This window comes from Eptesicus fuscus, chromosome 11, assembly GCF_027574615.1.
Source record: "Eptesicus fuscus isolate TK198812 chromosome 11, DD_ASM_mEF_20220401, whole genome shotgun sequence".
In the NCBI taxonomy this organism is placed as follows: domain Eukaryota; kingdom Metazoa; phylum Chordata; class Mammalia; order Chiroptera; family Vespertilionidae; genus Eptesicus; species Eptesicus fuscus.
Genome location: NC_072483.1, coordinates 25372501 through 25387157, shown reverse-complemented (window position 1 = coordinate 25387157; position 14657 = coordinate 25372501). Strand labels below are relative to the sequence as shown.

The window sequence follows — 14657 nt, the reverse complement described above, 5'->3', positions numbered from 1 at the left end:
TCCAGAAAAACTTTTAGCTGAATTGACTATGGGACAGAAATAGTCATGTGTCTACCTATGTTAAGTAATCTACTAATTTATACATAATACTTCAAAGCACAAAGCATTTGGCATATTTTTGGAAGTATTGCTCTTTTCCCACCCTTATAGTTAGTTCATCAAGCCATTTTAGTCCAATACCACCTCCAATGGCTTCTTGACCTCAGAAAAGTGCCACCTTTTCAGGCAGCGGGCATGCCCCCATCCCCTGTCATCTGGAATTCAGTCTGAGTGGCGTGAGGTGCAAGACTTGTGAAACTGTATAATGCCAGCACTGGAAATCTCCCAAACTATAAACACCCACTTACTACTATGGTCTTTTTAACCACTATTATTAAAAAGTTTAATGTTGACATTATCGGTATTACCTCTCCTCCCCCTTTGGCCTGCCTCCAGCAATTACTTGTTTTTGACAGCATCCAACTTTTTGAATTGTTAGGTTATGTCCCCACAAATAATCCCTAACCTAGTACTGTATCAAATTCCTTTGCTTCCTTTTTCACCAGTGATCCACGGCTCATGCAGAATGCTCATCAGTGGACACTGTTTCAGGTTAATGCAGTTTCTCTAAACAGAACTGGGTTCAAAATAAAGTAATTGAGAGAGTGCCTGATATTATGAGAAACTTTATAAGAACTTTAATATAACATGCTTTTTTTTCTCAGGGATAATTTCGGGCAAGAAAAAAATCTCACCTTACATTCATTCTTATAGTTTAATAAAAAATGGAGGAGATTCATACAAATCTCTTTTGTGTTCTTATGCAAAGTGACTATTGAATATGAAAGCTTTTATCCACCAATAAAAATTATCTTAAAATACAGTAGGATTGTAATGCATTTATCTCTTATAAAAACACTGAAAAAGGAGATTTATAAAGCCTGCTGCTTTGAAAGCACATTGGAATCTTTTAAGAACTACAGCTTCTACCCAATTAAACATCCTCCCAACCCCAAACCACATCTATATTTTCTTTAACACAAAACAAACAAATAAAACACCAGCAGGAAATATTTAGAATAGATGCTCTCTTGGGGATCCATAGCCAAAATTTTTGGAACTCAAAATAAAAAATTTAGAGAAACTGAGTGGCTAAATTTCCCTATAGTGTTACTCATTCTTTAAGATATATTATATTGTATTGTTTCCATTCTTTTCATCTAAGTATTTCCAAAAGAATCAAGCTAAAAGAACACATTACAGATTAAGTGGCAGCTATTTGATTGATATGGGTGGAGGTAGCATGTGGCATACTCTTTACTCTCAAACGGTTTGGGGTCTTTTTCTTGCCTACAGCAGTAGTGTGTGTATATGAGAACTATCCCAAAACTTCCCTATGCTACATGTATGTAACCCGCATCATCTTAAAAAGACAAGAGTACTTTGCCACTGCATTCTTTATTATATGCAGTAAGTCAAACTCAGCAACATAGAGCTTAAAATAACTTGTTACTGAATTCTAATCCTATAAGAATTTACAATTGCATGAGATTAGAAATGCCATTTTTAAATGTTATTCAGAAGATGCATTTGTTTTAATTCTTGATACTGAAAATATTGACTGAATTGTGAATTAACATATTTAGGTTTGCAGATGTCATTTTTCATGAGATTTCTTAAATGATGTAATTTTCATATTTTATATCTCAGTTTGATCAATTTACAGATTTATTTTTACATAATTAGTTGGTAAATGAGAAATTCAATTGCTGATATATAACTATTTCTCTGTGATATAGAAAATAAGTTAAAATTCTGAATTACAAATAAAAAAGCAAATATTTTGAAGACATCTGGTCCACATCTGTGTGAAATAAGATAATTTAAAACAGTGTAATTAAATGCAAGAAATACTAGAATATTCACACCTTAGAATGTAAAAAATAACTCACTCCTTTTTAATATGATTTCTTGAATTGGTGATTTTTTTTTTATTTTAATGTCCTTTAGCCTCTCATTCTGTCATTACAAAGAAGACTGAGAAGCTAAACAAGTAAAAATAATCCATGTTTTTTAAAGCCTGTATGAAATAAAAGAATTATATGTCGAATCACCTCCACTCCTAAGTTAGTATCAGTGGACTTAGACTCAGGCCAACCCCTTTTGATGTATTTCTAATTCTCCATTCAGTTATTTGAAATAGAGATTGGTGAGAGAGTCTGTAGTCTCACTTCCTAAATCGTGTATTCTTTGTGGGCACCAAGGGCTCAGTGACTGTGAGGGGAAGGTATTCACACTCATGGAAATGGCAAGCATCTTTGGTGCATCCTCATGATCAGCAGAGAGCCATCCTTTGAAGATTGGTCTTTTCTTCTGTTAAACCATGTGTTAAGTGGGCAATTAACCATTTTAGAGGAAAGGGAACTACACTAGCTTTTCTATAATCTAACCAAAAAAAAATGTGAAAAACATAATAGACTTTTCCTTTAGTAAAAGGCTGCAGACCCTTAAGATTCAATAGGACTGGGTGTTGACACATGGTAAATAATATTTATTAAAAAATTCAGTGTTGATTCGATAATATAAGGTGATAGGGGGAAATCTCTGCTTGGACGCCAGAGGCTCTCCTAACAATGGACCATGAAAGGAACTGATACTGTGAGACGTGAAAATGCTTTTCCTAACACGGACCCTAAGGTATCGCAAGTTATATTTTGTGTGTTTATTTCCAGGGAGCACGATAAAGATCCAGAGAGTTTTTTTAAGGTATTAATGCATCTTAAGGACTTAGGACTCAATTTCCACGTATCCGTCCTTGGAGAGACCTTCACAGATGTTCCAGGTATCTATTTTGAATTTTCTCATGTGTATTTTTATAGATGGCATAAGCGCTACAGCTTACGTATTAACTTCCATGTTTCCCTTTGTTAGAATAATCAAGATGAGCACTGTTAACCAAAAGATTATACAATGGCATTAAAGTGGGATTCAATTAAAAAAATACTTAAGTAAGCATTCTTTGACTTAAGTCGAGAACGTGAAGTCATCTCTTTTATCAGATATAGTTTATACCATGCAGCTAGATGTAAGTACAATATATTGCTTTAGGCATCTTCACACTTAAGGAAAGTGGAAATTTGTAATTGGATATACAACCTCTCACCTCTGGGATCATTGGCTTGAATCCTACTCACGTGGTGATGGCTGAAATGCATTACCATCTGTTAGGTGGCCTGTGTAAAGCATTTTGACATCCAACATGTAATGTAGAGTAGGCCATAGCCTATATTATTGTTGTCATTGATCCATACTTATTTATTGAACTTGAGAAAATTAGCAAAAATCCTAAGCACTTAAGTATTTGTGTTTTTTAAGCTTTGGATGTTCAGCATTTTTTAACTCCAAATAGATAACAAAAGTCCAGAAATGACCCTTACCATGGAGCACTATGACTCTTAAAGATCACTTAAGGTTTGTCCTCACTTAGTGGTGCTTCTTGATTCTGGTTCAATGCTAAGGACTACACCCAGCCTGTACCTCCCTAGCCTCATCTGATATGGCTCATCTTAGGCCCTCTGGGCTTGTGGAGACCAACCTTTCTTCTGTTCCTCTAAGGCCCTGGCTTCCTTAGACCTTTGGGCATTTGGCTGTTTGTTTCTATTTTATCCTTTTGCTCTTAGCTCAGGGGCATTTTCTTTTAATATGAAGCTTTATCATGGTCTCATGGCACCTATACTTCTACTTCATGGTGCTTACCTCAGTTTCTAATCTTACAATTACGTGTAAATGTTTATCTTGTTCCCCCCCTCCCCCCGCCACACACACACACACACACACACACACACACACACACACACACCAACTAGAATATAGGTGTTTCAAGGTCCAGGATTATGTCTGTCTTATTCTTTGCTATACCCTAAACCAAGTGTAGTATCTGGCACAGCTCTGGAACTCAATGAATATTTGTTGGGTAAATGGGTAAAAATAATGTAAACTCCCTGCCCTCAAGCAACTTATTTTTGTTGAAGAAGGAGCACTTGTGCATAGCACAAGAAACAGAGAGTTAAATGCAAAATTATATAATTACTAGAGGCCTGATGCAGGAAATTCATGCATGAGTACGCCTTCCTACCCTGGCTGCCGGCAATGGCTTCCCTGTGGCACCCGGGACCCGGGCTTCCCTCACAGCCCTGGCTTCATCCAGAAGGTCATCCGGAAGGATGTCTGGTCTAATTATCATATTATGCTTTTATTATTATAGATATGTTAGTACTGACATATGTGGTTTAGAGTGAGATGTTAATTGAATAGCCAAGGGATTAGGATATTCCAAAAGTGGAAGCAACCTGGGCAAAGTATATAGAAGCAAACATTTTAAATACTGTATTTAAATGAGAGAATACTTTTAGTGATTAGTGTTGTGAGGTAACTAATCTAAGTAGAATAGGAGATTCAGCACACAGACCTGAATAAATAAGTATTATGCTAAGCGAAATAAGCCAGTCAGAGAAATACAAGTATCACATCACACTCATATGTGGAATCTAATGAACAAAATAAACCAATGGACAAAATAGATCCAGAGACATAGAAGCATAGAACAGACTGCAGAGTCTCAGAGGGAAGGTGGGGATGGGTGAGTGGGAAGAGATCAACTAAGAAACTTGTATGCATATATGCATAATCCCTGGACACAGACAATAGGGTGGTGAAGGCCTGGGGTGAGGGGGGCGGGCTATAAGAGATCAGTGGGTGGTGGGGGGAGAAAGAGGACATATATAATACTTTCAACAATAAAGATTTATATAAGACTTAAGAAAAAAAATAAGTAATATGTACCTTACATAGGTAGGGTAGGGCCTATGTAGGGAGGACCTTAATAACCCAAGTAGATTGGGTAAAGGTAAAAAATAAGGAGGCTAGATCTTGAACGGGGAAGAAGTATGATGGAACTCGTGTTTTAGGAAAGTCTGTCTTGCAGTGCCATACAGGCAGAATCGCAGTAAGACTCCCCAGTAGTCATCCACGTGTAATTCTGTGAGGCAGTGGCTGATGGATTAGTGAGCCCGCTGTATGAGAGAGACACGCAAGGAAAACACAGAAAATAATTTGGTGGATGCGTGGCTATAAAGAAAGAAGGAAGAAACAATCAGCCCATTTGCAGGACGGCTGCATTCAGTTTTATTTGTGTCAGTTTTGGGGCGGGGGGGTGTGCGTGGACGGAGGAAGGTGGCTGGAGGATGTCCCTTTGCTGAAGGCTCCCGGGCCAGTTCTGTGGAGTGTTTGTAGGCCCCCACCACAAACAAGGCTAGGATTTTACTCAAAGGGCTGCGTTCTTGGCCTCACTGTCTCCCCTCGCACATTAGCGTTGAATTCTTTGGAGCAGTACGAAGGATTGAAAGTGAGGTGGGGAGCAGTGAAGGGCCCAGCTACTGAGTGCTTAGTAGTTACAGGCCGGTCTTAGTCCTCACCTCGGCTTCCCTCCAACACGTTTTTACTGAGCTCTGTGGAAGGGGGATCCCATGGTGAGCAGGACAGAGTCTCCACCCTCAGAGACCTCTGCCTTGGGGAGACACACATGTAACTAATAGGGTCCTAAGATGCTGTGAACTAATGAAAGAAGGCAGGGGTAGCCCACAGACAGGGTCATCATACTATCTATGTACTTGCTTCTGTTGCTCCTAGTCTCACGGGGCTCCTTTCGGCCTTAGCCTCTGGTCCAGCTCTGACATTTCAAATATAAATGGACTCTCTTTGTGGCTACAGCACTTCACCTTGCCCCATAGGAGGAGCCCGACGTGCGTGGATGAATGAGCCTGATAGCTTTCCAGGTTGTGCTCCCAGAAGGCCACCTTGCCCGGCTTCACTCCAGACGTGTCCTGACAGGCCACCCTGTGACTTCAGCCGTTCTTGTCACCACTCTGGTTTATTTAACAAGCCCTGTATTCCAGGCATTGTTCTAAGCCTTGTTCTAAGCATCGTTCTCCATTTTTTTTTTCTCAGCTGGGGAAACTGAGGCTTAAAGGAATTAAGTAGGATCACACATTAACCACTGTTTTCTGCTACCCTTCCATGTTCTTGTTTTCTGACCCCAAATGTTCTGCAAGTGTCAACATTCTTTTTCCCCAAGTCACCATCCAGCACCCCACAGAAAGGGTTGCCTGGCAGGCATGCACTTCTTTGCCTGGTGCCCCATCAGCTTGTCTAAAAGGCATATCATAAAACCATTTCCATACTGTTTAACATCAGCCAGAAGAATAATTTTCAATGTTGTCAACATTGGTAAGGAAGTGGTTTTCTTGTAAAAAGTTGCGATCATGATTATTATGCTATTAATTGCTACTATTTATTGAAAGTTGTTTCTTACTTGGCTTTTGCAGTTTAGTTTTGTGTAATGCTCATGACAGCCCCGTTGGAGGAGGTATTATTGCCCCTCTGTTAGGTAGAGAAACAGAGACTCTGAAAGTCGTCACATTAATTGCATAGCCTGTGAGTCAAACTTTTCTCTTTCACATACAAGCACACATGTATTGAAAAACCAAGAATATACACTGAGTGGCCAGATCATTATGATCTCTGAACGCATAATAATCTGGCCACTCAGTGTGTGTGTGTGTGTGTGTGTGTGTGTGTGTGTGTGTGTGTATATATATATATATATTATAGGCCCGGTGCATGAATTTATGCATGGGTGGGGTCCGGCCCGCCTGGCCAGGGGGAGGTGACATGGGTGGTTGGCCGGCCTGCCTACTGGTCGAACTCCTGGTCAAGGGGACAATTTGCATATTAGCCTTTTATTATATAGGATATACACTGAGTGGCCAGATTATTATGTGATCAGAGATCATAATAATCTGGCCACTCAGTGTATATGACTGCAAGAGCATTAGTTACTTTTTTTCTTGAGATGTGATTTACGTATAACATCGTATACGTTTAAGATGTACAATGTGTTTAATTTGATACATAACTATATGAGTGATTACCACCGTAGCTTCAGCTCAGACCTTTATCACGTCATTTCTGTTTTTGTGGTGAGAACATTAAAGATCTAGTCTTTCAGAAATTTTTCAATATTTAATACAGTATTGTTGACCATAATCACCATTAGATCTCCAGAACGTATTCTTCTAGTTGCGAGTTTGTACATTAATGACTCTTTATCCAACTTCCTTCCTCTTTGCTCTCCGCAGAGCTCTTAGGGAGAGCTAGCGCATGTCTGAGTGGTGTCATCAGTGCCAGTGAGTTGGTCTGCCCTTTGTGATGAAGCAAACAATCTCCATTAATTTTTATTTTGAAAATGGTAAAACTATAATAGAGCAACTCTGTGGAGTCTCCATACAGTTGATTATTTTCAAGTATGCCTTAAGTATTTTTAAATTATGTCTTAAGGTCTTTATAATCCTTTTTCTGAAAAGTGAGATCGATTCAGAATATTGATTTGAGTTTCTAGCTACATAGAGTTTCTAGCTCTTTGGTGTCATTCTTTCTTTTGACGAAAGAGGAAAGAGATCTAGGACAGTGACTGCTCCAAGTTCTCACAGCTGGGACATGTGTGGGTCTGGCAGCAGGGGACGGTAAGGTTAGGAGAGAACCTGCAGTTGGTCTCCTCATCCCAACTCATTCCTGTATGTGTTCAACAAATGCTGTTTTAAATATCTACTTTGTGCCAAGCACTGGACTAGACATTTAGGATGAAATGGTGAGTAAAGCTGCCATGTTGTAGTCCCACTCCGTGCTTCATTCATCACTTCCTAGAATGTTCTTTTAAAACATTAGAACTGACATTTCTTGAACACTTAACATATGGCAAGTGCTGTTCTCAGCCCTTTATGCATTGTGTTATCCACTCTTTACCACCGCCTGTGAAGTAGGCACTACTGCGATTACCATTTTACAGCGGAGGAAACAAGGCGCGGGGAGGTTAAGTCACTTGTAAAATCACCCGTGCATCCAGTTATGAAGGCACAATTCAAACTTCATTGGTCTGCCTCCAGTTCCATTGCTCAGCCTATACTCTGAGTGGAAGTCTACAAAATCATCCATGTTTTACAAGTAAGAAAGGAGGTGGTAAAGGTGGGAAATTCCTGGCCAGGCATGTGAAATCATTTCCAATCAAAAGTTAAAAAAACAACAACCAAAAAACCCCCACAAAACTTCAATTCATTTCCTAAACATCTTCCTTTTTAGATGTTCAAGTGAACTCCCTCTTTTTTTTTTTTCTGCCTGGAATCATCACAAGAAAGGTGTTAATAATAGTATGAAGTGGAACATTATCCCAAATAATACTTGGCATATATTTACTGTTCAATAAATATTATTAAAATGAATGAAAGAATGAGATTTGGTGTAATAGAGTAATATAATTTGCATACCATATCAGGTATGTAGAAACCTACATTGAAACAATTTCCAAATACTAGACCATTAATGAATGAAAATCGAGAACCCTAAGACTCAAGAAAGTTCTAAGTAGTTTTATATTACATTTCCTGTTTTAACATAGGTGACTTTGATTTAACATAAATCTATTTTTCAATCTTTTTATCATCTGTCAGGTCTTATATCTGTCAGAACTAGCTGAATTATGTTAAGCTAACAGATAATGTTAAAGTCTTAGTGGCTTAAAACACGTGAGATTGTCCTAACCGGTTTGGCTCAGTGGATAGAGTGTCGGTCTGCAGACTGAAAGGTCCCAGGTTCGATTCCAGTCAAGGGCATGTACCTTGGTTTCAGGCACATCCCCAGTAGAGGGGTGTGCAGGAGGCAGCTGATTGATGTTTCTCTCTCATTGATGTTTCTAACTTTCTCTCCCTCTCCCTCTCTGTAAAAAACTCAATAAAATATATTTTTAAAAAAACAACACGTGAGATTTATTTCCTATTCATGCTATATGTTTATCGCATGTGGGCAGTAGTGTTCTCCTGTTGCAGTCACTCAGGGACCCAGGCCTTCAGAGAGGCTACTCCTTAGACATTGCCAGCTACCATGGCAGGTGGAGGAGAAAGCTCAGAGGTTCTCCTGTGATGGATTCAGTGCTCTGGCCTCAAAGTAACATAGGACTCCACTCAGCTCATTGGCCAGAACTTGTTGCAAGGCACTGCCCAACCATAAGGGGGAGCAGGAAATTCGGTCCTGCTTTGAGCCCCAAATTGGGGGAGTAGAACTCTTTGACCAGTTGCACTATTGACCACAATAGCTCTTTAATATGCATCATGATCTGTGGCTCGTTAGAGAGAAAAACAAGCTCATCGGAGAAGTCTGCCTTAGTCTGGAGGAGTCTATCCTGGTTGAGTAAAGAACTCTTAATGCATATTAACGCGTGGCCCGCAGTCTTCTTGCTGGAGACAACCCCGCTGGTGTCTGAAGACACTTCTAGCAGCCCAGTCCCATTAGGCAGAGCAGATGTGAAGTCCAGTGGGTCCCTGTGGGAATGGAGTCAATTATCACTTACTGGTGGCGTGGCATTTTGGACAGCTTGTGGTGTCAATCAGGGGTGGTTTTGCCCTCCACCCCAGGGGACATTTGACAAGATCCAGAGATGTTTTCGTTGTTACCACTGTTGGGGAGAGGATGTTACTGGCATCCAGTGGGTAGAGGCCAGGGATGTTGCTACACATCCTACAACGCACAAGAAGGGCCCCCACAACAAAGAGTGATCAGACCTAACGTCAGTGGTGCCAAGATTGAGAAACTTGGATTTACAGGAATTGAAGTCAGAAGACCAGGTTTGGAAGTGGGTCCTGTATCCCTCACGGTCAACCTCAGTCAATCCATCTGTGCAATGCAAAGGAGGAGGTGGAAAGAGAGAATAATAAAACTCTCTGCCCTGTCCACCTCAGTGAGTTAATGAGGATTTCTGCACAATAATTTGGGGGAAAGTGCTTTCTAAAGTACTAGTATGCCAATTTTACTGTAATAATCATGTTCTTCCCTCACAGTTTGCATATGAACTGAGTCTTTAACGCATCTTGGACCCAAAGAAGACATTAAGGACGCTAAACCTTAAAAGTTCATTCTCGCCATTACTTTAATTACTTTAAATCCAGAAAATGGAAAGGTCATTCTGCTCCAAGGAGCATCGCTCAGACTCCGTGCTCCAAATGAGCCAAAGCCAAGAAGCTCCTCAATGCAAATATTTTCCTTTGGGCCAGTTCTCATGACAAGGTCACATTGTTAGCCCTTGAGATGGTTAGGGAAAAAAAAAAAAGCAAATGCTTAAGATATCAAATCAATGGAATGTGTTTGTATACTTAATAATTTCCCACAAATGATCATTCTAAACAAATATTTTTTTCTGTGAAGAGCCCAAACCTTACATCAGGGTTCTTCTTTCCTCCTGGGGACACGGTGGGAGGAGCTTCAGCCGCAGGCATGAAGGCTGGGGTGGAAAGGTTGCAAGGAAAGGAAAAGCCTGGACTCGGTTCTGGCAGACAGAAGTCCTCTGGTTCACCTTCAGTGTGAGGTTAAGAACAGTATGTGGAAGGCTTCTGGTTAGTATCTGGCATGACAATGGTTGTTACTGTGAACTTGGCATAGTCCTAATCCTTAGCTCTGGCGTCAAATGGTGGGTAATTATATAACATTTTCCTCCCTCCCATCTCCCTTTTCACTCATTCCAGCTACAGTCTCAGTTGCAGCAGAGCAACTGCACTCAGGGGGACATAATAGGAAGGTCCTAGGAACCCAAATAACTTATAAAGATATGAAATTTTGCTACAAGGGGAGCCCGGCAGAAGGAAAGCTATTAAAATGTTGGTCGATGTTGAATTGTAAGATGAAGTAAATGTGCCAGTAAAATTGAATAAACGTATTCACTGTAAACCATACCATCCCCCCAAACCAATTCGTTTTTCTTTTCTTTTTTTTCTTCCCGCTATCTACTCATCCTCCTAACAGAAGTATTTAGAGTTCTTATTGTGGTCCTGTCTGGGAAGTAAAAAAAAAAAAAAAAAAAAAAAAAAGTTTTTATAATTACATTTCATTATATCATAACCTTGTTGATATTGTAACATTTTCAAATAATTTTGAATACTTTATTTCATAACTCTTACAGCAATCTGGTGACTAGATAAATAAGCATTAGTACCCACAATTTACAGCTAAAGAAATGATTTGTATTGGCTCCACTTAAATAGCCTGGATCTGAGACATATGCTCAGTAGACAAAGCCACCTTCACATTGTTCTTAGAAATAGGCATGTGGTTACTTTCCCAAGAATATGATGGGGGAAGTCAGTTTCCCAAGAATCTGATTAAAAAATGAAGTCTTCTGTCTCCCAGTCCTTTGCTGGATAAAATAAAAATATGGGAAAGTAAGGAAGATTCAAATAAATGTGGACAGATATGTTCCTGACAGGGGAAAACAAACACCGTGATAGGAATGATTATATCGCAAGATAATTTATGAATTTAACAAGAGTCCAGTTAAGATGCCAGAATATTAACTTTATATATTTGCACACAGTAGTTCCAAATAAATAAGTAAATGGGCAGAGGATCAAAGAAATCAGTTTACAAAGGAATAATGACGAAAAACCCTCCCTACCAGATTCAGAACGTGTGTGAAGTGATAACTTTAAAAGGGTACTTTACAGATTCAGAAACATGAAAGCAGAAAAATGAGCCAAAATAGGGAATTCAGAAATAAACCTAACTTGTATAGAAATTTAATATCCAACAAACTTAGGGTAACATTTAACACAATTATTTCAGATCTAAAATATATCTTCTAGTGAAAACAAGAAATTGAGTAAAATGAATAACTTCTTAAGTTAAATACCTTGCCCCAAATCACATGCATAGAGATGATTCTACCTGAAGAAGTAAATACCATATCAAATTCTAGGGGAGAAAAATCTTTACTATGTCTAGTAATTAAGTAAGTGTACATACAAAGCATTTATGGATGAGCAGTTGCATTGTCCAAAGCAATAAAAGGAAAGGCATAGCCTAACTAAGACTGGCCAACCTATGGGGAAACGTGTGTGTGGTGGTGGCAATGGAAATTATTACTCCTGAGCCATATGGGTTATTATACCTTCTCTTTGACTCAGTAATTTTACATCAGAGAATGGACCCCATGGAAATAATCCCTGTGACTCGTGGTTTCTGTTGCCTCCTTCCCAGTCGTTGCCTTTATCTCCTGGGACCTTGAATCCTACAAGGGATTGAGATTGGGCTCCAGGCCTTTGGACTCTGTGACATTCATTTCACCCTCTACTGTTAGCAGTCTTCTTTCTAAAGCCGGACCACCCAAGAAGAGAATCCAGCAGTATGACAGTGCTAATAGGAATGTGTCTCAGGGATTTCTGCAGGATGAACTTAAATTTCCTTTGTAGCAAATGAGGTTCTCCAAACCCCACCCCAACCTAATCCCTCATGAATTCCAGTTTTCTCTGCCATTTTCTGCATATGTCTGTGCATTTACCTGTCTTCTATTATTTGTGGTTTAAATTCTTCTGTCCCTCTTCACATAGCCACGGGCGTACCCCTTCTCCTCCTGGCAAAATCCAACTCCAGCTGTGCTTGTCCGGTCCCTGCCTCTCCCTTTCCTTCCTCATTGCTCCCAGCACCCAGATTCGTCCCTCCTTTGAAAAGCATATATCACTCTGCACTGTGGCCAGCTGTCACTTGGCTGCCATAAGGGACTCTGGTGTAACTGAACGGTGTAACTGACTCTGAGCTTGTGGGTGAAGAGAACAGCTTCTGAAACAGGCACAACACAGAGCAGGAGTCAGCCAGACTCCCAGTGAGCGGGACAAGCTGCCCTGGGCCGGAGACCCCTGACAATTCTGCACACGGCCCACTCAATTCTGAGAAGCTCTCTTTCCCTTTCTCAGGAAAGATTTATAACTCCCTTTACCCCCAAATGCTCAGGAGACTCACCCAACACAGTAACTGGCAACCGCTGACTCCCATGGCTTGGTGTGTCCTGGAGAATCGCTCTTCTTTCCACGATCACTCCCAGACGCGCCTTCCCTGGCAGGACTACGCCGTGGGCCTGCTCGAAGTTCCTCCTGCAGCTTCTGTAAGTGGGACATTTATCTTTTATACTGGAACCGAAACATTCAGAGCAACTCTCACGGCAAGATCATTTCTCCATCCTACCGGGAGAAGACCATGAAGATAATATGTTCTGGAATACAACTCCCAAAACATCTTGCAAGAAATTGTTCTCAGAAGTTATAACGATGAAAACATTACCGAGGAAAAATGCTCTTTCATTTTCATAAACTGTCCTGGAAGTTTATGGGAAATGTGCACTTGGGAATGACACAGGGAAACAGATAAATTAATTAAATAATGAATGAGGAAAGGTCAAGACATTGATAAGCCAATAGGAAATTAGAAACAGACCCTAATTTTAAAAGCCCATAAATGTATCTATGACCACAGGTTGATAGATAGGAGGTCTTAGAACATGGCTGCTCTACATTGCTTTGGTATTTTATCTTTTTAATTCCAGTAGTTGTGTGTGGACAGGATTTGGTGTGTCGTGTGGCCAAAGTGATATTTGCCCGGATCAGGGGCCATGGGGAAGGCCTGCCTGTTTTACAAATTCCCGTTTCCTGCAATGCCTATCAGAAGAGCAGTCTGACAGAAAGTGAAGAGCAGACGACAGGAGTGCAGATCTGACTCCAACTGGCAAACTTTTCCAGCAAGTCCCCCCCACCCCCGCACCCCTACCCCTGCCTCGGTTACACTTGTGACATGGAAACCGTGATGCATGGCGATGGAATGAACACCATCGGGATTTGGAAGGCTTGGGGCCTGGATCCACCTCCGCCCTGGTGAGCCAGGTCACCTCTTTTAGCCTCAGCGCACTCATTCCTAAAATAAAGTCATCCAACAGAGGCTAGAACTAACCAGGACCTGGGCAGTTAGGGTTCTTTTAAAATGCGGTGCACACTCCCATCTCCAAAAGGGATTTCACAGTGACACTTTCTGGAATTGGGTTGTGAAAGCAGGAAGTATAATAACCAAGCTTTTTCAAACCTATTCTATGCCTCACCATTCTGATATCTATCTGTACTACCAATCCCAAACCCCCCCCCCCCCGCCCCACTCAGGCCGTTGACAACCATTCATCTAGGCCCGTGGTTGGCAAACTGTGGCTCTCGAGCCACATGCGGCTCTTTGGCCCCTTGAGTGTGGCTCTTCCACAAAATACCACAGCCTGGGCAAGTCTATTTTGAAGAAGTGGCATTAGAAGAAGTTTAAGTTTAAAAAATTTGGCTCTCAAAAGAAATTTCAATCGTTGTACTGTTGATATTTGGCTCTGTTGACTAATGAGTTTGCCGACCACTGATCTAGGCCGGTCACATCTTCCAGCCACCCTCGGGCACTGACTAAAGTGCCCACTCTTCCATCCTGTAAGTCTTTGCTACCTTAAACTTCCTAAAGATGCGCTCCGCATCTCACCTCCTGCTCTCCTGCCATTATGAAATTAAGTACACCTCCCTGGTCTGGATGTCTCAGTGTGGTTTGAACTGTCTTCCTAGCCAAGGACCCGGGGCTGCGGCAGAGATCACTCAGTGTTCCCTGAAGTTAGCTCCTGTGTCACTACCCAGAGCCCCTCTCTCCTCCTCTACCCTCCAGAGCTCAGCCCATCTTCTAAGCTTCCTATCAGCCACTTTCCCAGACCCTTAAAGCAGAGATGCCGCCTCCCTTCT

The 14657-nt window shown here is 40.9% G+C and overlaps 1 protein-coding gene across 2 annotated transcripts in view; it reads left to right on the top strand.

Annotated features, from left to right (window-relative positions):
* GTDC1 (glycosyltransferase like domain containing 1) overlaps positions 1-14657 on the top strand; it is a 364616-nt gene that overhangs the window by 336543 nt on the left and 13416 nt on the right. For both annotated transcript variants that reach the window (XM_054723540.1, XM_008143495.3), the window contains one exon: positions 2712-2821. In XM_054723540.1, coding sequence (XP_054579515.1) covers positions 2712-2821 — 110 coding nt within the window. The remainder of the gene's footprint in view (positions 1-2711; positions 2822-14657) is intronic.